The sequence below is a fragment of the Artibeus jamaicensis genome, unplaced genomic scaffold, assembly GCF_021234435.1.
Source record: "Artibeus jamaicensis isolate MK-2021 breed Jamaican fruit bat unplaced genomic scaffold, CSHL_Jam_final scaffold_369, whole genome shotgun sequence".
NCBI classification, from domain to species: Eukaryota; Metazoa; Chordata; class Mammalia; order Chiroptera; family Phyllostomidae; genus Artibeus; species Artibeus jamaicensis.
The window spans coordinates 12173109-12193770 of record NW_026522042.1 but is presented as its reverse complement, the minus strand read 5'-3'; the positions used below and the strand labels follow the sequence as shown (position 1 = coordinate 12193770).

Sequence of the window (20662 nt, the reverse complement as noted above, 5' to 3'; positions counted from 1 at the left end):
TTGACCCGTTCACACCCATTGTCATTTTTTTATCTGACATTGTAAGGCAAAAGAGGCCGGTGCCGCTGACTGAATAGTCCGTACTGCATGTTTTAAAAGTTCTTGAGGCACAGAGGTCGAAAATCACCAGTCGTCCACTCCCGGAGCAGGAAATCCATGTCAGAGCTGCCCCCATGCTGCTGGGGGAGCGTGCGACCTGACACCCGCATAAAAACCCTCACACATCACTGGGGAGAGAAAAGATACTGTGCAACTCCCCCAATTTCTCAGGACCCCAAAGATTTTGTTTCGGGTGGGGACAAAGAAAAGGCAGTAGGGAGACAGGGAAGAAGAGTGGGGGCGCCTGTTCTGAAGCCCCCGCACCCTGCCCTGTTCGGGTGCCCGTGCTGCCCTTCCTGCCCTTCCAGCGGCTGCACGGACCAAACTGCACGGACCTAACTCGTACCCGGGCTACGTGGTAAGGCACAGAAACGCCCAGGCTTCTTGTAAAGTGATTGTTGCAAGACCTCAGAACGTCCTGCGCTGCCAGAGCAAGCACGCCCCCTGGTGGCCTTTCATAGGAAGCAGAACGAAGTTAAACCAGTCAGTCCCTCAAACAGAACGCATGCAAGTATGACATTCTTATTAAATTAGTACCTGGATGTTAGGGTAATTTGGAAAGAATTAAATTCATTTGCTTCTTAATTCTAAATAGCTAGAATAAGTCTTAAATGTGCAAAAATGTCAAATTTTTATTAAATTGATTTATATTTTGATTTCTTCATAGGTTTTTTAAAAAAATACATTAGGTCAAAATAAATTCAGAGCTTAAAAATTGAAATTATATAGTGCCTAACGAGATGCTAAGCAATACTCGGACAGTGAAGGTTCTTTCATCTAGCATTTACTGAATGCCTATGACGTGCTAGGCGCTGTTCTGGGTACTGGACATGCCAGTGAACAAATAACTGCACTATTGTAAATGTGTAAGTTGTAGTCCTTGAAATGTTGATTAAATACTTCCATAGTTATGTTTTAATTTGTTCTGTTCTCCGTGTTTATCTAAACAAAAAATATTGGGACATTTAGATTTATTCCTTTTTGAACATACGCTAGGCTTTAAAAATTCCGGTCTGGCGCCGAGGTTGCCTGGGGGATGTGTTGGGTGTCAGGCATCTCCCTGGGCTCCACCCACAGAACTGTGCCTGACTGGGAGCAGGACTTTGCTCCAATGCTCTCCAACTACCCTCCTGGTATGCTGCTTTACCGCAGGGCATTCCAAATATAACCTCAGATTGTGGTGACTGTCACTTAATGGTTCTCAATCATCAATGGTAGGGGACACTTTTTTGGTGGGGGGGAAGGAGTGGTCACAGTGACTGGCCTAAGGAGGTACGAGGGGCTAGATGAATCCTGCAATGGAATGAGCGTTTCCCCATAAGATTGTCCCGCCCGGAAGGCCAAGGGTGCCTTCCCACCTACAGACAGTGAGCTGGTGTCACCTGGTACAGAAACGGCTTAAAGGGTTTTTAAAAAAAATATTTATTGATTTTAGAGAAAGGAGGGGGGAGGGGAGAGAAAGAGAGAAACAGAAACATCAGTGGGTGGGAGAAACATCGATTGGCTGCCTCCAATAAGCGCCCCAACCAGGGATGGGACCCACAACCTAGGCGTGTTACTGCCCTGGGAATTGAACCGACCTCTTGGTGTACAGGACATGCTCCAACCAAGCCACACCGGCCAGGGCCAGAAACTATTTTAGGTATATATTTTTTTCTACTAGAAAACAAGCCAGGTAATTTTAGTTATTATTAAATTATCTACATGCTGCAAAATTACTTCATGGCAGGTTACCCAAGAAATGCAAAAATAACTTCGTAACTGGCTTCCTACACCTTCCTTTGGTTGAGAAACTCAGGGAAACAGGTGTCTACTAAGTACTCACCGCACTGAACACTTTTGAGAACAAGAACATCTGTAGCTCTGAAGACTTTTATATCTTGTTCATATATTTCTTCAAAATACTTAAAAATAAACCATATACTTACTCAAAATTGTTTAGTGATCCCTAAGCTTCAGAAGCTTATGAAGAAATCACATAGAAAAGCAATCACTTCAATGCAATTACACGCTTGTCTTTTTAAGTGCCCTCTAACACAGCGGTTCTCAAACTTCAGCATGCACCAGAATTTCCAGGGGTGGGCGGGGCTCTTTAAACCACGACTGCTGGCCCACTGGCAGGGCCGCTGACAAGCTTCCAGGTGATGCCGATGGTGTTGGTCTGGGTACAAGGCTTGAAGAATCACTGCTTTAAGATACATTCTCTACTGAATCATCTTGTACATCTGGAACTAATACAATGCTGTATGTCAATTATATCTCAATAAAAAATGCCTCATATTAAAAAAAATAAAATGTGTTTTCCTAATTAAAAAATAAAAATAAAAAAGCCCTAAGTGGTGTGGCTCAGTTGGTCGGACATTGTCCCGCAAAGCGGAAGGTCACTAGTTCTATTTTCAATCAGGGCACATCCTTGGATTGTGGGTTCGGTCTCTGGTCAGGGTGCGTACAAGAGGCAACTGACCGATGTTTCTCTCCCTCCTTTTCTCCCTCCTCTCCCCTCTCCAAAAATACATAAATAAAATCTTTTTTTAAAGATATATTTTCCGTAATTCAAACTAATAAGCAATACTAATATACCTTTAATTTCTATAACAATAAATATATAAAAGAAGATTTCATATATGGCTCCATCAAATTGTAAATTTTCAGACTTCTGAAATGTCCTACTTAAATAGAATAGAACACGTACATAGTTTATTCATCCTGGCTCACTGTAATCCCTATGAGTTCAAAGACAGAACCACAGTACAGTCTGGAACAGGATCATCTGTGACCACATGACCAAACACACGGTGACTGGGGTACAGGGACCCTGCCCCTGTCTCTTCCGCGCTCCTCCCTCTGGAAGCCCAATAGGAATCACGGAGAAGGAGCACGTGACCGTGGTGAGTGTGATGCCTGTCACAGGGCACTGCCGTACCTAGGACGCGGACTCAGGAAGCTCTTCGTCGGGGCAGCAGTAATACTCCACAAAGCAGATCTGTCCGTCCTCGTTCCTGATCATGTACTGCAGCGAGAGGAACCCGCGGGTGTCCGTGCGAACAGACACCTTGCAGGACAGGACCAGTGCCTTTGTGGAGGGTTTCAGCAACGAGATCTTGTATCTGCGGGACAGCAAGTAAGAAGCTGTTACGTGGATGCACTTCACGCAGTGCTTGTGGCTCCAAGAAAAATAAGCCAAGAACTAGCAGGTAGCAAATATAAGGATAAACTCTCATACTTGTCCAGTGTGCTAATATTTTCTCATTAAAAAAATTTATCCACCATAGCCCCAAATCCTCAAGTAAACTCAGCATTCCACTATTCATTTTTTAAAAATGCTACACTTTCACAGCAGATTGAAAGTTTTGTTAAAAATCTGGTATTTAACCTCATCACCAATGGCAAGCTCTGCACTGAGAACTGACCTGTTGACCTGGGTCTGATTACAATGAAATGATTCCATCAAATCAGAGTCCTTGGGGTAGTCGAGGTGGGAGCTTCCTGCGTTCCCGAAGGTAGACAGCCTACAGTAGAAGATGAGGACGGCGTTTAGTCATTGCTCCGACAAGAGGAAGCCACATGAGAATCCAAATAGACACTTCCGTAACAATCTCACTTTAGTGAGTGAAACAGGTGTGTACACCAATGTTGACAACACTGCAACAACTGCCCTGATAGAGACCCCCACAGGATGCTGTGGGGTACAGGGGAGCCAGCAACCAGCAAACGGCGTTCAGAAATACCCGTCTCAGAGCGTCCAGGTGTGTGCCTTGATTTCATTACCTTAACGCTACTGACACTGACCTCTCCTCGTCCTCGAATCGGAACTACGTGACAGGGAGAGTGAGCTGAGGAGAGACAAAGACCCCGCCCGGGGGTGCTGCTCCCCAATCTTATTGCCACACCAGGCAACGACGGCTTCTCTGTATCTCAGGCTGCTCCTCGGGCTGGTTTACGGTTGTCCTCGCCCTACCACGGTTCGCACAGGGCAAGCACACGGGTGAGAGCCGCCCGAGCCCCACGGAAGGCCCCAGTGCTGGTCCCCCCCCCCCCCAAGACCCAGCTTTTCTCTCTTCTAATGGAACCTTTTCTCTGGGCCCTCTTGTCCCCACCCAGCCATGACGATGGTCCCCAAATTTAAATTCCCGGTTTAGACCGATCTCCTGAGCTCTGTACTTACATATCCAACCACTCTTTGGTGTGACAGGCACCTCAGATTTAACATGTCCAAAAAAACTCCAACTCTCCATTCCCCGCCACCAGGTCACTTCCCGTAGTGGAGGGGAAGGGTACCCATGAGCCATCCAGCCAGCCACGCTGCGAGAGATCCTTTAGGTGGGGGGCTCTAAAATACTGCTAAAGTGCCCGGAATTTTAATTCATATCACTGTTTAAGAAAGGGTCCAGCCCTGGCTGGTGTGCCTCAGTGGATTGAGTGCCGGCCTGGGAACCAAAGGATCTCGGTTCGCTTCCCAATCAGGGTACATGCCTGGGTTGCAGGCCAGTTCCCAGCAGGGGACCCACAAGAGGCAACCATACATTGATATTTCTCTCCTTCCCTTCCCCTGTAAAGCTAAATAAATAAAATCTTTAAAAACAACAAAGGTTCCACTAATTTCCATTTTGGTTACCAGTTTAACAGAACTTGAACCAAACTTTTCCCTGCCCAATGCCATGGAAAGGGCCTTCAGTTCTTCCAAAGTAGATGTGAAAGGACACTTTACTCATTAATATTCTGAAATATTTCAAAAGAGTAGCAGTATTTAAATCCTCTCTCTAAATTGGTTCTAACCCCAAGAATCTTGCCATTTCGTAATTTGTTGGGTCAAAATATCAGGCTCAGCTTGCGAGCTGATGCTGCTGTATTCCTGCTGAGCAGCACCGTCCCGTGGAGGGCTCGCCCCCACCGATCCTTCTAAGTATTTGTGTGTTGCTTCCCTAAGTGTCTATGTATATTATTTTGGTATTTAATGTCATGCAATCTTGTTTCTCTATGCTGTTCCACCTACTTCCCCTTCACCTTGACTTTAAGCTGTTTTTTCTCATAGTGCTAAATAAAGTAGATACGCACAGAGGAGACAATCAGTAGACAGTGAATGAATGAACTGTGGACAGAAAACATCTACTTCCTTGTACATCCCGTACTGACTTAAAAGGAAAGAAAAGAGGTACCATATAATACAAACACTTTTTCTAAAAGTTTAAGCCCAGTGTCCTTCACGCTGTAACTGGGTCTGTAACGGTTTAAGTAGTACAATGGTAAAGGACCCCTAGTTTATGAATTAGGAGCCTGAGCTACTCATCTAGAAACCAACACTACCTAACTATGAGGCTATTGACTAGTGCATTAATCTTCCTGGGTCTTAAGTGTCCTGATCAATAAAAGTGTGACAGACGAGGCGAAGCTCTCCAAAGTTCTTAAAATCCTGGGAACGTGGGTAATACCGAAAGCAGTGCATCCTTAGCAAACGTGTAAGGACAGAGATGGAGGAAACCGCGGCAGCTGCAGGTGCACCGCCTTCAAGTACCTGAAGTAAGGCTTGTCAGGAGACATGGTGATCTGCAGGATCTCACTAGTCATATCCAACTCGGAAAATGCCTCACGGAGCCCCTCGGACTGCAGAATAATTTTATTAACAACGTTGGTGCTGCAGAAATCGAAATCCAGAGTTTCCTCGGGCTCCTGGGTACTGATTTTACAGACTGTCACCACTCCTCCTTCTTCCAGAAAGAGCATCAGAGGGTAGCCGTAACCTTGGTAACACATGCGCAGTGCGGTTAAAGTCCCTGCAATGGAAATACATCATACTTTGGACTTAGTTGTTTAGCTCTGGGTTGGGCTTATCCTCAAATGATACGTAAAACTCCTCAAGAATACTTTATTCTACCCAATTTCTAGCACATATCTATGTCTCCCTCTACTCATGAAGGATCATCACATCTTCTCTGATGACAGCTTTATATAGACAACTCCAAAACTAAATGCAGGAAAACTGGGAACAAAATGTAATGTAACCCGGAAGTCATTTTCCAGTTTGCCAAAATACTTCAAGAAAAAACAACCACAAAACCCAAAAACCCTTATGGATTATATGAACATACAACTTTAGGATGGAGAGGCCACACGGCCAGACACTGAGAATCACCCAGTTGCTGCAGAGTGGGCCGGCCCCTTCTTGAAGGTCCAGCGAGGGCGGCCGTGGACTGCTTTGGTACTGCCCGCACTGTCACGGTGGTGTATTCACCGTAAGGGTCCTTCTGATCTTTACTACTGGGAGACATTCTTCACTTTCCCCAAATTTTAGGATCGAGTGGGAGATAAAGGGAGAATGGTCAGTGGTGGGCAGGGTGGTAACACTGCAAACCACCAGACAGGGAGGAATTCGACAGGACACTCCAGCCCTCCCTTCCTGAAGGATGGAGAGCCTCGGTGAGGAAGCGGGGGAGGTGGATGCTATTACGAAAAGCCAGCTGCGTTAGAAAATGTATAATGAGCAACAATGGAATTGTCTGTATAATATTAACATGTATTTTCTAGAGAATCATAACTAAAGTTTCCCTAGTTAAATCTCATATTCCTTTCCTATGAAATAATAGTATTATTCTGGGAATTCCTTGTAGTTTTATATCCACTGCAACCAAATTCCCAATCTCTAAAACATCCTTAAAAAATTACAATATATACATATTTTATAGGAAAGCATTTAGGAAAATAGACATAATTTAACCAAAAAAAGAAAAGGAAAAAACTTTCTGAATGCAGTAAACTAGGAGTTAGGAGAATGGGTTTCCATTTTTCTGTACTTGTCCACAACCTGTAATTATGGACAAGTTAGGAAAAAGAAGCAACTGAAACATAGTTTCACAATGTTGAAGATATTCAAGACGTGTTCAGAGTCTTCTTTTGGTCAGTTCAAATTTAAAAGCTTTATAAATTGAAAAAAGATGAACGTAAACACTTTTGCAAAAATGAAAGGAACCACAAGCACCTTTCAATACTGTAAAAAGTCAGAATCCATGATTGTGACCATGGAAAAATGATTTTGCAACTCATTTTCCAAACGAATGCTTCCATTACTTATGCTCTAATAACTTTTCTTGTCTTGTTCTGATCACTCTGGATAATGTTTTCATGGCATTATAATAATAAAATGGTTCACCTGGCACAGGATTTGATCCAAAAATAGATAAGCAGTCTAAAAGGACTGTTAAATTAATTCGAAAAGTAACAGGCTCTTCCTGAACTTTAAACTCTTGAAATATTCCAGCCTGTGGAAAAAAGTAAACATGAAAAAGATATTGAATGAGACTTAACACAAAAGGTTCTAGATTTCACTTTGTGTTAAAAAAACCAACAATATTATACTAATCCCATGAAAGTCATTTCTAACGCTCAATCAACACATCTTAAGCTTTTCCAACTCTCATCTATTAGAGTAACACTATTCCATAGTCAAAGGTGTAAAAGGGATTTTGGTCTCATGCAAAGGCTTGGGAAGGGCCCTTCATCTAGTTTCTTGGATCTGCTACCCACCTGTGATTGTCCCTGTCTCCTTTTGGGGCCATCAACACAGGATGGGTCATTTGGAAAATAGCCCAGCAGTGTGGGTAATGCATCAGTGATAGTTTCCAATGTCTTTTAAGGATGGGAACCATGTCTTACTTATCCCCGAGGTCATTCTGCGCACTTAGGCGTTAAAAAACATGTTGAATTATATCTGAAATTTGAACCATACCGGTATGACTTTGTAGGAACAAAGAGAGTATATTATAAACAATACAGGGGAAAGAAGTGTTTTTTAAGAAGGGCAGTAGTGGTAAAAAGCATACAGCCTGGAAACAAATGTTCTGGGTTCTCACTGATTGTTCGCCAATCCCTTAAACTGTGCCTCAGTTTCCACATCTGTAAAACAGGAGTAATAACACAAACTACCTCCTGGCACTACTGCGAGGGTTAAATGAGTTAAACACATAAAACACAAGAGTATTTGGACTCAATAAATCTGAGACATTATTATTCTTAACCATTATCTCTGTAAGACAATATGGGAAAAGAATATCACCAGGACAGAAAAAAACAAAATGTCCTATTGTTCTCTAAGTCGAAGACCTTCGGAACTCACCCCCCCGGGTGAGGAGCACCCTCCTTCCCCGGCCTACGGGCGTCCCTTACACACCTGGATAAAGGCGTTCGCTTGCACACACTTGGCGTTTTCCACTGTCACCTTGATTCCATTTTTGGTGGCGAAACACGTGGCATGCTCTCGGAAATGAATGGCCTTCAGGACAGTGGAGAGGTTCCTGACGTTGTCGAGGCTGGCCACCAAGCCGCAGTCATTCTGCTCGGGTACCCGCTGGGGCACGAGCGGCATGGTGCCCGCGCGGCCGGCCTGCTCCCGCGGGCTCCGGGCACCTGGGCGGATGCACAGTGAGACCCCCCGACACAGCCGGCAGGGCCGCGACGCGACCGCGCTGGGGGAACGTGGGGGGCCTGGACGTGGAACTTGGCGGACCGGGGACGGAGCCCCACCTCTGCCACTTAACTGCAACTTCAGGGAGATAGTAACAGTTTCCTCATCTTTAGTATGACGACAGTGACACAGGACAAGTTGTGAACCAGGCTCATAGGTAACCAATGAAGTAGCTCTCCTTGCTGGTTTCGCTACGTCAAACCGGGCCCACGCCGGAGCTGACCCGCGCCCCCGCCCCGCCTCTCAAAGAACAGGGGTGGCGGGCACCGAGTCTTCAGAGAGCCACCTCGAGTCCCAGACCTCCGGCTCACCAGCCCGCCCCGGGGCGGCATCTGTTTACTGGTCCCGGGAGCCCAGGGCGCGGAAACCCTACCTTTGCCGTGGGATCTGGACGCCTAGGAACCCTTCCCGGCCAGGTCACTGGGGAAGCGACCTGCAGCTCTCCGGGAAACCTGGAGGAAGTGAAGCAGCTCCCGCCACTCTTTTCAGATCGACGGCCCACCTCGGCCACCGTCACCACAGAGCTAGCCGAGGCCTAGAGAGGCAAGCGTGCGGCGCCATCGAGACCGGAAGAAGGCACCCTACAGCCGGAGGAGGGCCATAGAGACCGGAAAAGGGCGCGAGCGGCAGCGCCGGAAGGAAGGCCGTCAGCGCAGGCGGCCCGGCAACATGGCGGCCACTAAGAGGAAACGGCGTGGAGACCTGGCGGTTCCAGCGAAGAGGCCGAAAAGGAACGAAAAAGGTGCCAGGCCGCCAGCTAAGCAGCGCGAGAAGACAGAGGACGCAGAAGAAGAGGACAGAGACCGCATCCCAGGCCCGGTTTGCAAGGTAGAAGGGGCTCTTCCCTGGTTTCACCTGCGGCCGCTGCTTCGTGCGCCTTTCTTGGGATTGCCTGTCTAATTACGGCTCCATGGACTGCCGAGTTGCTTGGGTGGTAGGAAGGCTGCTTTTCAGCTCTCGGCCGGACTGGTCACAGCGTTTAATCTTCGTGCATGTGGCTGCGCTCTAGGAGGCGGCCTCCTGGGCGACTGCGCGGGCTTCGGAGCTCTTACCTGGCTCTCGGGAAATCGCCTTGTAGAGTGCTCAGTTCTAGTGTTCGGTTTTCCAGTTACCCCCACACCACCCCCTTAAAGGTATTTTTAGCTGTTGAATATCACCCTTAACAGGGACTGTTCTGTCACAGTCCACTACTGTCAGTCAGGGATTTTGAAGCTTGTTATGCAGTCCGTTAAAAAGGTACTGTCCTTGGAACTGTGACTTTGACTTGTTTGATTTTTAACTCTCAAGGGATAATGGAAGCTAGAGTAGATGGTATGAGTTTTAAATGTGTTCACCAAACTTACAATGGGCATTCTACGAAGTTAGGTTTCCCCCGCTTTGAGATTACAAAACTAGAACGTGATCTCTTTCGTCTGCCTGAATGTTGGAGTTTAGAAGGAAACTCAGGATTCATATAAGTTGACAGTCTTTATTCAAAAAAAGGTAAACGCGAGTTCTTGGACCTAATTTTCGTTCAACCGAGAGCTTCCTAAACTACATGGAAATCTGTGGAGATGTAGAGTGCGTGTGAGTTAGTGATTGCTGTGTCCCCCGGCTTAGTGTGATACTCTAGCACGCAGTCAGCGGTAAGTGCATGACCTTGTGAGATGCGGTGGCAAACACAAGGAAGGGAGTAGCTATGAAAGATGAGTGTAAATTCTAGTCTTGCTATTAACAGTGAGATTTTGAGCTCCTTTCTCACCTGCATGGTAAGAGGAAGGAAATTTGTTGAACTTTTGGTGAAGAAGCTAGTAGAGTTTCAGTAAATGTTAGTGCTCTTACTCTTGCCTTAAGGGCCTGGAAAGAAATACAGTATCATTGATCCGACTCACAATATGAAAAATTCTACTGAGGTGCAGAAGATAGAGATTCCTTTTACCCGAGGATAGTAGGGTAAGGGATCGTGAAGGAATTAGTTAGCCTTTGACTGGATCTCAGAGGAAGGGCAGAATTCCCATACTCAAAAATGAAAGGGGTATTTGCAACCCCCCCTGTTCTCTGACACCAGTGCCGCCTCTAGCTTCTGCACTCCAGCCGAAGGAGAGAGGGGGTAAGTAAAGAGGTCTCTGTGCGGTGGTTCCCACAAAGCAGGCTGCCTGCCAGTCAACCTGTGGTAAAGCACCAAGGAAGCAACAGGCCGCCAAAGCTACTTGCAAGAGGGCACCCTCTCCTGGAGGGGTGAAGAAACCTCAGCATTATAGGACTGGCACAGGGGCACTTTGGGAAATTAGATTTGATCAGAGGTCAACCGAACTTCTGATTTGCAAACTTCCCTTCTGGTGTCTGGTGTGAGAAATTGCTCAGGACTTCAAAACGGATCTGTGCTTCCAGACAGCAGCTGTTGGTGCTTTGCAGGAGGCGAGTGGGGCCTGCCTGGTTGGCCTTCGTGAAAACACCAACCTGTGTGCCGTCCAGGCCAGAGGTGTAGCAGTTATGCCGAAAGACACCCAGCTAGCACGCCACATACGTGGAGAAAGTGCCTAAGAATCCACTATGATGGGAAACATTCCTAACAAAATAAAATTTTCTTCTTCCTCTTCTTGTTATTGGTAGTTCTGAATGTTATTTTTTTTCCATGGGGTCAAAAGGTACCTAAGGATATGATTGCAAGTGGAAAATAAGGGACAGAAATCAGGTTTCAGCCATTTTTCCATTTTCACTTGTGAGTTTTTTAATATATATGCCGGGATATAAAGTATTATGAACAAGTTCAGCAGTTTAACTTTATAACAATATAAATAAACTTGATAAATTTTTCTGGACAGTGCCAGCATTTGGATTTTTTTTAAGCAAGTGAATTTCTTATTGATGTTAACTAAATGGTGCTTGTAGCATTTTTGTCATGCGGTAGATTCCATGCATTCATTGTACTTTTCTGAGTTGTCCTTCATACAAGTACGTTTTTCATGTTGTCTGCTTTCTGTGCTGTTTCTGTAAGTTTGCTATTAAAATACATTAAACTGTAAAAGAAACGAGAGGGAACAATACTAGAGAGAAGGGAAAACTGATGAGGTGTTGAAGTTTGGGAAATTCTGAAAATTTTAAAAATGGAGTCAGATTGGCTGAAGTGTGCAGTTGATTTGGGGCAATATGAGGTGAAAATGTAAATGTATTTTAGCGTTCAGTATTAAAGCTGCTGCATCATTTTGGACTTTGTTTTTCTGTTTAGAAAAACTTGGGAGGTAGGATGTTATTGGAGCTGCACTTTAAGGTTGAGCTGGTGCTACTTACCGTATCTCTTGGAGGAGCTCCTGGCTGGGAAGGCTGGCCAGGCTGGCAAGGAGATTGCAGTTGATGCAAGGTTATTACACTGATCTGAAGGAAGGCGGTGGGAATAGGAAAGGAATAAAAGTTGTAGAGAAGAGAAATTGACAGCGTTTAGTCGTGCTTATGTGAGAGAATAGGGCAAGTGGAAGAGTCAAGGCCTGGAGGACTGAAATGATGGTGATACCTTCATAAGAATAAATAACAAGGATGTTTACTAGATTTAAGGTTTAGTATTCTAGAGAATTTGAGATTAGTGGGACGGAGAGAGTTCTTTACCTTTTTGTGGAGCTGACAGTTGAAGCTATGGGAGTGATTATGAGAACTCTGGAGAGAACAGAACTAAAAGAAGCTGAGACAGACCCTTAGAGTCAGTTGGGGGAATTGGAGAGATTGAGGAAAAAAGAAACAAAAAGGGAAGGAAGCCACAGAGAGCGTTTCTGGTGGCAGTCGGGTCAGTGAACTCTGCTGACTGAGTTAAAGGTTTAGGTGAGGTTGGCGGGGCTTGCTACTGGGAAGCTTTATCTTTAAACAAACGAACAAGGTAGGTTCACTTTGCAGTTTAAAATCTATTAACATTTTATTTTTTTTCAGGGCAGGTGGAAAAATAAGGAGCGGATTCTCATCTTTTCTTCCAGAGGAATAAATTTCCGAACACGACATCTGATGCAGGACTTAAGAATGTTGATGCCTCATTCCAAAGCAGGTGCCTTTATGTCCTACTGTAAAACTTATGTTTATAAACTTGCCTATTTATGTATTTCCTCTTCAAGTCATAGTTCAGTTTTTCAGTCTTGTGGGGTCAAGAACCAGTACTGTTCCTGAGAAGTGTTTTTTTGGTGCTAAGATTTGTCCTGTTAACATTTTGTCAGAAGTGCTTTGCAAAATTTATTAAGCATTCTCTTTGTTAAACAGATGTAATTACTGAAACGTTCTTGAAGGTCCAGAATGCCTTCATTGTTCGCTCTCAGAGGTCATGGCTTGTCTTTTCGATGATTCAGGACTGCCCTGTATTGCTTTCTGCATTAAAAACAGAAACAAAAACTGTCCTAATCTGAAAATGAACGGCCCCGGAGTAGGGTTTCAGGCGTCTCAGTTGGGGCTCAGCCTCCTAAATGCCAGGCAAAGTGAAGCGAAGAACGTCCAGCGCTAAGTTCGCAGCGGGGGGCTGTGCCCTAGGTCCCGTGCCTGTGCGGAGCCGCTTTGGTTTTCCCTCGACGCCCCGACAGACATCATTCTTCGTTCTTCAGATCGGTGGTCCGCAGACCTGCTGTCTACCTCGGATCTCTGAAACTAGTAGGAGGAGTTGTAATTTGTGTCGGTATTGTTTTTTCCTTTGCTAATCAAAAATGAAGTTTTCGAGTTTCCTTTGGCAATTGTGACTTAGTTAAATTTTCATCACTGCAAAGTTTGGTTTAAGTGAGCGTATCTTAAACTGGAACATGGTATTCGGTTGTGAGGATTTTTCTACTTTCGAAAGGGTGCACCAAATACGTCAATTCTGAGGAAACACTGCTTAGATCGCTAATTATAATTCTTCAGGATTATTTTTAACTACTCATTTTTACATTTAAAGAATCAAGGTTTTTAAAGATGTCATGTGTTTTCAGATCTAATCATTTTGAGTATTAATAAAATGTCATTTAAACTGAAGAGTTTAAAAATACTTAGAAACCATGTGTGATTTGATTGAAGGTGCTTGGAAATCTTTTGTTTACTTGCTTTTTCTTTTTTTTTCTTTTTATAGATACTAAAATGGACCGTAAAGATAAGTTGTTCGTGATTAATGAGGTAATTTTAGAAAGTAAAGTAATATTCTGGGAATAATATTTAGGAACAAAATATTATGGAACACTAAAGATACTTTCTTTAAAAAGTCAATTATCCAATGACTGACTTTTTTTTAATAAAAGATTTTATTAAATCTCACTAATCTACCTTCTAAATTTCAGCAATACCCACTGCATTTTAGTTTAGTGCTTCTGTATATGTTGTTTCTTGATTGTTCTTATGTTTATCTCATTTCAACAAGCATATTGATATTTCCTGAGGACAAGAACTGTGTCTCAGTCTTCTCATTATGTGTAACACGAATGTATACCGCCAAGTGCATACTTGGGTACACATACAAAATGATCAATTAACAGGTATAAAATAAAAAAATCACTAAAAATATATTTAATCCTCGCCTAAGGGCATGCTTCTTGATTTTAGAGAGGGGAAGGAAGGGAAAGAGAAGAGAGGGAGAGAAACATAAATTAGTTGCCCCTGGTATGTGCGCTGACCAGGGACCAAATCTGCAACTGAGGCACGTGCCCTGATGGGGATCAAACTGGTGACCTTCTGGTTTACAGTCATTAAATATTTTTAAAAACCCACATCTTGCCAGTGTTAAGTGATGCGTGTGGTACTTGCTTCTAAGGTATTACAAAACCGTAATGAGGTTAAAATTTTTAGAGTGTTGAAGAGACTAACCTTACATTTTAAAGCAGATTTTTAAAAACTTAGAATTTTTGAAAGAGAATTTTTTTTTTTAGCTGTTAGACTTTTATTCACTTAGCCCAAAATTTTGAACCTCTGCTATATCATGGCATTACCCTGCGGGCTGTGGAAACAGTTTTGCAGGACAACGCCCCTGTCATCATGGAGGCGCACTCTGCTGGGGGAGGCAGGCCGTTAGCAAAGCAGGGCGTGGGGTGACTGGGGTGACTGAGCTCGGAGTGGAAAACAACCCGGTGTTGCTATGTTTATTCTAAGACCAGCAAGAAGAAAACATTGTACCTATGAATTTTTTAAGTTGTTAGGTTTAGAGTTTCTGAGTATTGTGTCAGATAGTTATGAATACTGCAATAGTGCAGACTTTATTTCTGTATTGCTTTTGTATATTTCTAAAGTGTGACTTTGTAAACCTTCAAGGTGTTGAAGTTTAATTCAACTTAAAATAGGTTTTGTATACTTGCTTTTCACTAATCCCTTAATGATTTCACAGAACTAAAGCACAGAAATGAGAGTGTAAATGAGGAAAATAACCCTTACACTTCCTGGTCTTAAAATTAAAAAAACAAAACAGTTAAAAGTGAGAATAACCATTATAAAGGATGTGTTTGATTCTCTAGGGACTGTGTTTTCCTAAGATTAGTGAGGCTGTTGACAGTGTGCTTTATCCCTGGGCCGGCTGTTCCATTCTTTGTAGTTTGTGCAGAGGGCTGGTCAGAAGAGGTCCCCAGTAGTCGGAAGTGATGCCAGTGTGCTCTGAAATCCTGGGCCCAAAAGAGCAGGCAGCCCAGTCTGCCTCGGTTAGAACACCTCTGAGGAACGAGAAAGTTTTCTTTCTGTGACCAGATACAGTTACCTTGATTGAGACCTTTGTAGCTCATTAATCTACTTAAATACTTTGGGGAGAATGCAGGTATTTTATTGAGTTGCTTTAGATCTCATTACCTACTTCATTTTTCTATACTTTGCTCCATTTAGGTTTGTGAAATGAAAAACTGCAATAAATGTATCTATTTTGAAGCCAAGAAGAAACAAGATCTCTATATGTGGTAAGAGAATGTTAAGATTTGGGTGGAACCTCTAAGGAAAAATATATGAATGTTGTGAACACATTATAGTATGATTTTTAACTATAAAGAGAAAGTAAACACTACATTCTAAATTCTAATTTATGGAAAAAGCTTCCTTTTTATTTTTAGGCTTTCAAATTCACCTCATGGACCATCTGCTAAATTTCTAGTTCAAAATAGTAAGTTGACTCAATTTAAAATTTTATGAGAAAATTGAAAAACTTGTGGGATAATTGTGCCAAAATTATAACTGTGTTTTTTTGTTGTTGTCTCATTTTTCTAGTTCATACCCTGGCTGAACTCAAGATGACTGGAAACTGTTTGAAAGGGTCTCGGCCCCTTCTGTCTTTTGACCCTGTAAGTGTTTCCTTTAGTGTGTGAAATGTAACTTGTTCTCTGCATGGACATCATCGTGGATATAGTTGTATGATTCAGTTTGGTTAACATAAAAAACAGTTTTAAACAAAGCACTTTGCTATTGTCAAATGACACGTTCACTTTATTTTTATAGGCTTTTGATGAATTACCCCACTATGCTTTGTTAAAAGAACTGTTAATTCAGGTAAATATCTTAAAGTATTTCTGGTAATATATTATAAATGGGTGTCATCCTTTGGACTTTTTCTGAACTCAGTAATCTAAAATTAAAACATGTTGGATCGTAGAATAGGAGCTAACGCATCTTTTTTTTAACTAGATCTTCAGTACACCGCGCTATCACCCCAAAAGCCAGCCGTTTGTGGACCATGTATTTACTTTCACCATTTTGGATAACAGGATATGGTTTCGGAACTTTCAGGTTAGCTTTAATTAATTTTTAGTTATGCTTTGAAATAAGTTAGGACAAGCAGTGCCACTGTATGTTTAGGTTTTTATAAAAAAAGAAATGGTCTGAAGAGCCATGAAGCAGTTGAGTTCCAGATTTGTGCTAGGTGCCGTAAAGTATATAGAAAAATGTACGCCTCTCTCATGAGGTTCCAACCCGGGGCAGGGGTGGGTAGTAAGACTTAGAGAACCATCACCTCTGTAGAGGGCAGTGAGAACTGTGAGATGAGTCACGCGTGTCTCGGTCAGAAGGGGAGGCGATTGTGGAAATCTTGACGAGGGAATTTGGCAGGGTAATAATAAATCTGCAGAGAGGTAGGAGAGAACATTAAAACAAAATTTCAGACAGCATCTGAAGCAAACTGGGCTCTTCGTGTGTTACTATATCGGATACCTTGCAAAGTGAGTTAAACATTTCCTTCTTAACCTCTGAGGGCGGGCATATTGGAATGAACATACAGTATTAGTGTTTGAAGTTCAGAAGTTGCCTCAGTGGGTAGCCATCCAAAAGTAAATTTGACCATGTACTGTACTTTTATATACCTTTAATTTCATTTGAATTATGTTTATAAAAACAACTTATGGGTTGATTCAAATTTTTAAAGGGTTTCCTATAGTTGTGCTTCAATACATTTTGTTACAGTAGTTGCACTTCTAGAAATTTATTTTAACCATAGATTTTCAAGAATCCATGCATTATAGGAATTGTATAATTCATATACGAATTGAGAGGCAAGATACGAATTGTAACAAATACAAGCTACTCAATTTTAAAAGGACACATTGAAAAACCTTGGTATTTTCTCTGACAACTGCCTGTAACTAATCCATTTCAGGAAATACTGATGGTTTGGTACCTTTCACCTCCATCTTAATTTTATTTTCAGTTTTTTAGGCACATTCGGAATGAAGTTATAGCCATTATACCTTTTAGATAGGTAGTATATCCAAACCAAAATGAAATGTTTCTCTTTTATTAAAGATCATAGAAGAAGATGCAGCTCTTGTAGAAATAGGACCTCGTTTTGTCTTAAATCTCATCAAGATTTTCCAGGGAAGTTTTGGAGGACCAACTTTGTATGAAAATCCTCACTACCAGTCACCAAACATGGTAAGCTGTTTTTGTGGGTTGGTGGTGCACCATGTCCCAGAACTCCTCTGGGTGAAAATAATTCCGTCAAATAATTACTGTTCTGTTATCTGTGAAACTGAATTTTGATTTTGTGGCATACAGACTTGCAAATTACTTTTTTTTCTAATGGTTTGGGGTTAAGAAAAATAGGGTTCATAAGTTAATGTACTTGCCATATATTAAATGTCTTTGTATTTCAGAAGCATCTAATTTTTTGGTTTTGTTTCTAGCATCGGCGTATTATAAGATCCATGACAGCTGCAAAATTCAAAGAAAAACAGCAAGTTAAAGAGGTGCAGAAACTGAGAAAGAAAGAACCAAAGACGGTTCTTCCACACGATCCCACTGCAGATGTTTTCATCACACCTGCTGAGGAAAAACCCGTAGAAATACAGTGGGTAAAACCGGAGCCAAAGGTCGATTTGAATGCAAGAAAGAAAAGGGTTTATAAAAGGCACAGAAAAATGAAACAGAAGATGAACAGAGGGAATGCAAAATGAATCACGGGATAACTACATTTTTCAGTTATTTTATATGTATTTTGTATGCAGTGTGTAAATAGTTTCATTATTCAGGACACATCTAATTAGTGTGGCATTTAAAAGGAAAAAAAGAAAGTCTTGTGACTTTAGTGCTTTTTATCTAAATAAAATATCACGAGAACTCACCAATTTCTGTCTCATTTCAAAGTTTATTTGGTATTACTAAAAGACTTTTAGTAATAAACTTAAGGTATAATCCTCTCTTGGATGACCTTTTGATTTAGCAAAGCTGAAGTTTAAACAGACTTATTGGGTCATGATTTGTAATACAAAGCATCTCCAGGCACTTGGAGAGCATAGACTTGGTGTAAAGTTGGGGTTGACTTGTAGGAAGAGAAGCATCTTACCGAAGTTTGAGTCCTTGACTCAGGAATGAATGAGGCCTCAGAAAAGCCGACCTCTGATCTGATTTTCTCACCTCCCAAAAGTAGAATAAAAATTCTTAAGTTTTGAGAATCAAATGAGTTAATACATGTGTCAAAAGCATTTTATTTTAGAAGCAATGGGTATAAATTACTTACTAAACTGCTGATAGTAAAAGAAAAATGGGGTATTATAGGGTCCTAGAACATTGGAATGTCTCCCCTTGTAAAGGTTACTTGAAGCAAAGAGAGCACTGGGTTTACCACCCTAGAAGGAGATTCTGGGGGCCAGTGGCCATGAGCAGTTCAGTGGCTGCTGAGGAGGTGGACAGATTATATGCATTATGTATATATACATATATCTAAACTAATAAAATTGGGTCATGCATGTGGTCTGTCATCCACTTATTTTTACACATTTCCCATGTCTGTGTTCTATAATATGGTTAGTAATTGCACAGTATTCTACTCCATATTGTAGCTGTATAATCTGTTTTGTTGGATATTAAGTAGTTATACCTTCTTTTCCTTCTATAGGTGCTTGCAGCAAACATTTCTATACATAAATTATTTTGTCCAACTCTTGGAATTTCCTCTAAGTGGAACTCAGGTCAGAGGTTGTGAATACTAAAACATTTTGGTTGCTCCCCTAAATAACGTACCTCACCAGGGGTTAGAGCCTTCATTTCTTTGTACCCTTGCCAGTGATGAAATACCAATTGGATAGATTAAAAAAATACAATTTGTTTTTGGTAGGGGATTGGTTTTCTTCTGTGACTCATCTTGTTTTGGGGTGGTGGTGATTTTTTACTAGTTTGTAAGAGCTCTTTTATATAGTAAGGTGGTTCTAGACATCTTCACTAGAACAACCTTCACTTTCTATTTTAATTTTGCCTTTATTTTAAATGTAGACAGGATGAACAATTTTTCATTATATTTTATTTTCTCTTAATTTTTTGCTAAGAAAGTACGTAATCGGTCTATCTTGAAATAGTCTAAATGAGGCTTCTTGAAATCAAAATGATGCAGGTAGTGAAGGTCAGGCTCCAGTATACTTGTGTGTGGCCAAGGTGGGCCAAGTCTGTTCAGCAGGGAAAAAAAGCCATTATTTTAGGCAATTAAATCTGGCCTTGGATGAAAATAAGGTAACTGCATTCAAGATGTTAATTATAGGTTATAAACCTGAATCAACAAGTTGTAAGTTTGAAGACAGTATTTTTTAGTTAATCCATTTTGATGTGTGTGTTGTAGAGTTTTCATGGAACTTCCAAGTTAACTTTGATAATCAGTTCCCATATATATATTCCTCTTCCAAATTCCCTTTCATTTATATAAATATCTCATTTGAATCGGAATTCCTCATATCTTAAGTCCATGTATATTTAGAAGCTAATGTGTTTAATGATGTTTCTTTAGACTGAAATTTATACCCAGTGTAATTATTAAATTTCCTATGCAATGTTATAGGCAAAAGTAGGTCTCTTTTCCTCAGGAGAAAAAGGAAGTGACTCAGGTTATAAGCAAAATCAGGTGTAGTTAAAGGAAGAAGAAAGTCCTTTGTCACTTTTGTTCCTGCCCCCCCCCCCCGCCCCATTCCATTCTCAGATGAGGGAATATTCACATTTTTTCCCCTGCATTCAAACTTCTCAGTTCCTGTGCATTACCACTTTTCAAAATGAGGCTGTATAGTATCCTCTGGAAAACAGGCAAATGTATGAGTTCCAAGTGGAGATTTGGGTGGACCATGGTATGTGAAATAACTGGAGGTGTAGAGTTGGTTGGTTTTGATTGTGCCTGGAGCAGGATATTGGGGACAAAGGGACACTTCCTAAACTTTGGGTACCCCAACCCTGTACAACTGAACTTGCAGAGCCAGCCTCTCTCTGACCACACATGGTTGACAAATGGAACTGCCTAGCTGATGTGTGTAAACATTACACACTCCAGTGAAGTGTACTGGTGAGTCAGTGCATTTTAATGACAGGATGCTATTTAGTCACCTTGTCAAATTATTTGGAACAGTTGTTTAAGATCTGCCATCCTGTAACAGTGTATCTGTGAGATCAAGGGAAATCTATAGTTAAATACTATGCTATAACCGAATTCTTAACCTAAGCAAACTTGGAAGTGTAGGATGAGAGCCCTTTCCCTACTCCCTCCTCTTCCCCGCAGATGCTTTACCTTTGCTTTGCCTTTGTCCTGAGCTCCGAGGGTCCTTTGCCTCTGTAACTTGTTTCCTGAGCCTGCGCAGCCCAGCTGGCTCACCTCTGCTACCTCTGTAACTTTCTAAATAGGCATTCTCTTATAATTTGAAAAAAAAAGTGATGGATGGATGGGTCAGCACAATTTCATCCATTAAACATTTAGTATGTTATATT

General features: G+C 42.0%; 2 protein-coding genes across 2 annotated transcripts; one reads left to right on the top strand and one right to left on the bottom strand.

Annotated features, from left to right (window-relative positions):
• Positions 1-1503: 1503 nt before the first annotated feature.
• Positions 1504-9121, bottom strand: RAD1 (RAD1 checkpoint DNA exonuclease). Its single transcript, XM_037129012.2, has 7 exons — positions 8928-9121; positions 8261-8496; positions 7244-7352; positions 5612-5870; positions 3510-3608; positions 3023-3206; positions 1504-2330 (listed from the first exon to the last, which is right to left on the bottom strand). Exons 2-6 carry the CDS (start codon positions 8453-8455, stop codon positions 3023-3025), a joined length of 846 nt encoding a protein of 281 aa, XP_036984907.2. The 5' UTR covers positions 8456-8496; positions 8928-9121; the 3' UTR covers positions 1504-2330.
• A 39-nt stretch (positions 9122-9160) lies between these two features.
• On the top strand, positions 9161-18672 carry BRIX1 (biogenesis of ribosomes BRX1). The gene is made up of 10 exons (XM_037129010.2): positions 9161-9382; positions 12452-12563; positions 13605-13648; positions 15332-15402; positions 15553-15602; positions 15707-15780; positions 15935-15985; positions 16121-16222; positions 17231-17359; positions 17611-18672. Exons 1-10 carry the CDS (start codon positions 9224-9226, stop codon positions 17878-17880), a joined length of 1062 nt encoding a protein of 353 aa, XP_036984905.2. The 5' UTR covers positions 9161-9223; the 3' UTR covers positions 17881-18672.
• The last annotated feature ends 1990 nt before the right edge of the window (positions 18673-20662 follow it).

Bases quoted from the DNA above. Each gene is read 5' to 3' on its own strand.
- RAD1 (XM_037129012.2), bottom strand. From the start codon at position 8,455: ATGCCGCTCGTGCCCCAGCGGGTACCCGAGCAGAATGACTGCGGCTTG. The intron at 7,353-8,260 runs GTGTGTAAGGGA...TTTTTTCCACAG, and splicing joins AAGCGAACGCCTTTATCCAG to GCTGGAATATTTCAAGAGTT. The intron at 3,609-5,611 runs GTACTTGAAGGC...CTTCTACTGTAG, and splicing joins CCTGACAAGCCTTACTTCAG to GCTGTCTACCTTCGGGAACG.
- BRIX1 (XM_037129010.2), top strand. From the start codon at position 9,224: ATGGCGGCCACTAAGAGGAAACGGCGTGGAGACCTGGCGGTTCCAGCG. The intron at 12,564-13,604 runs GTGCCTTTATGT...TTCTTTTTATAG, and splicing joins GATGCCTCATTCCAAAGCAG to ATACTAAAATGGACCGTAAA. The intron at 15,986-16,120 runs GTAAATATCTTA...TTTTTTAACTAG, and splicing joins TAAAAGAACTGTTAATTCAG to ATCTTCAGTACACCGCGCTA.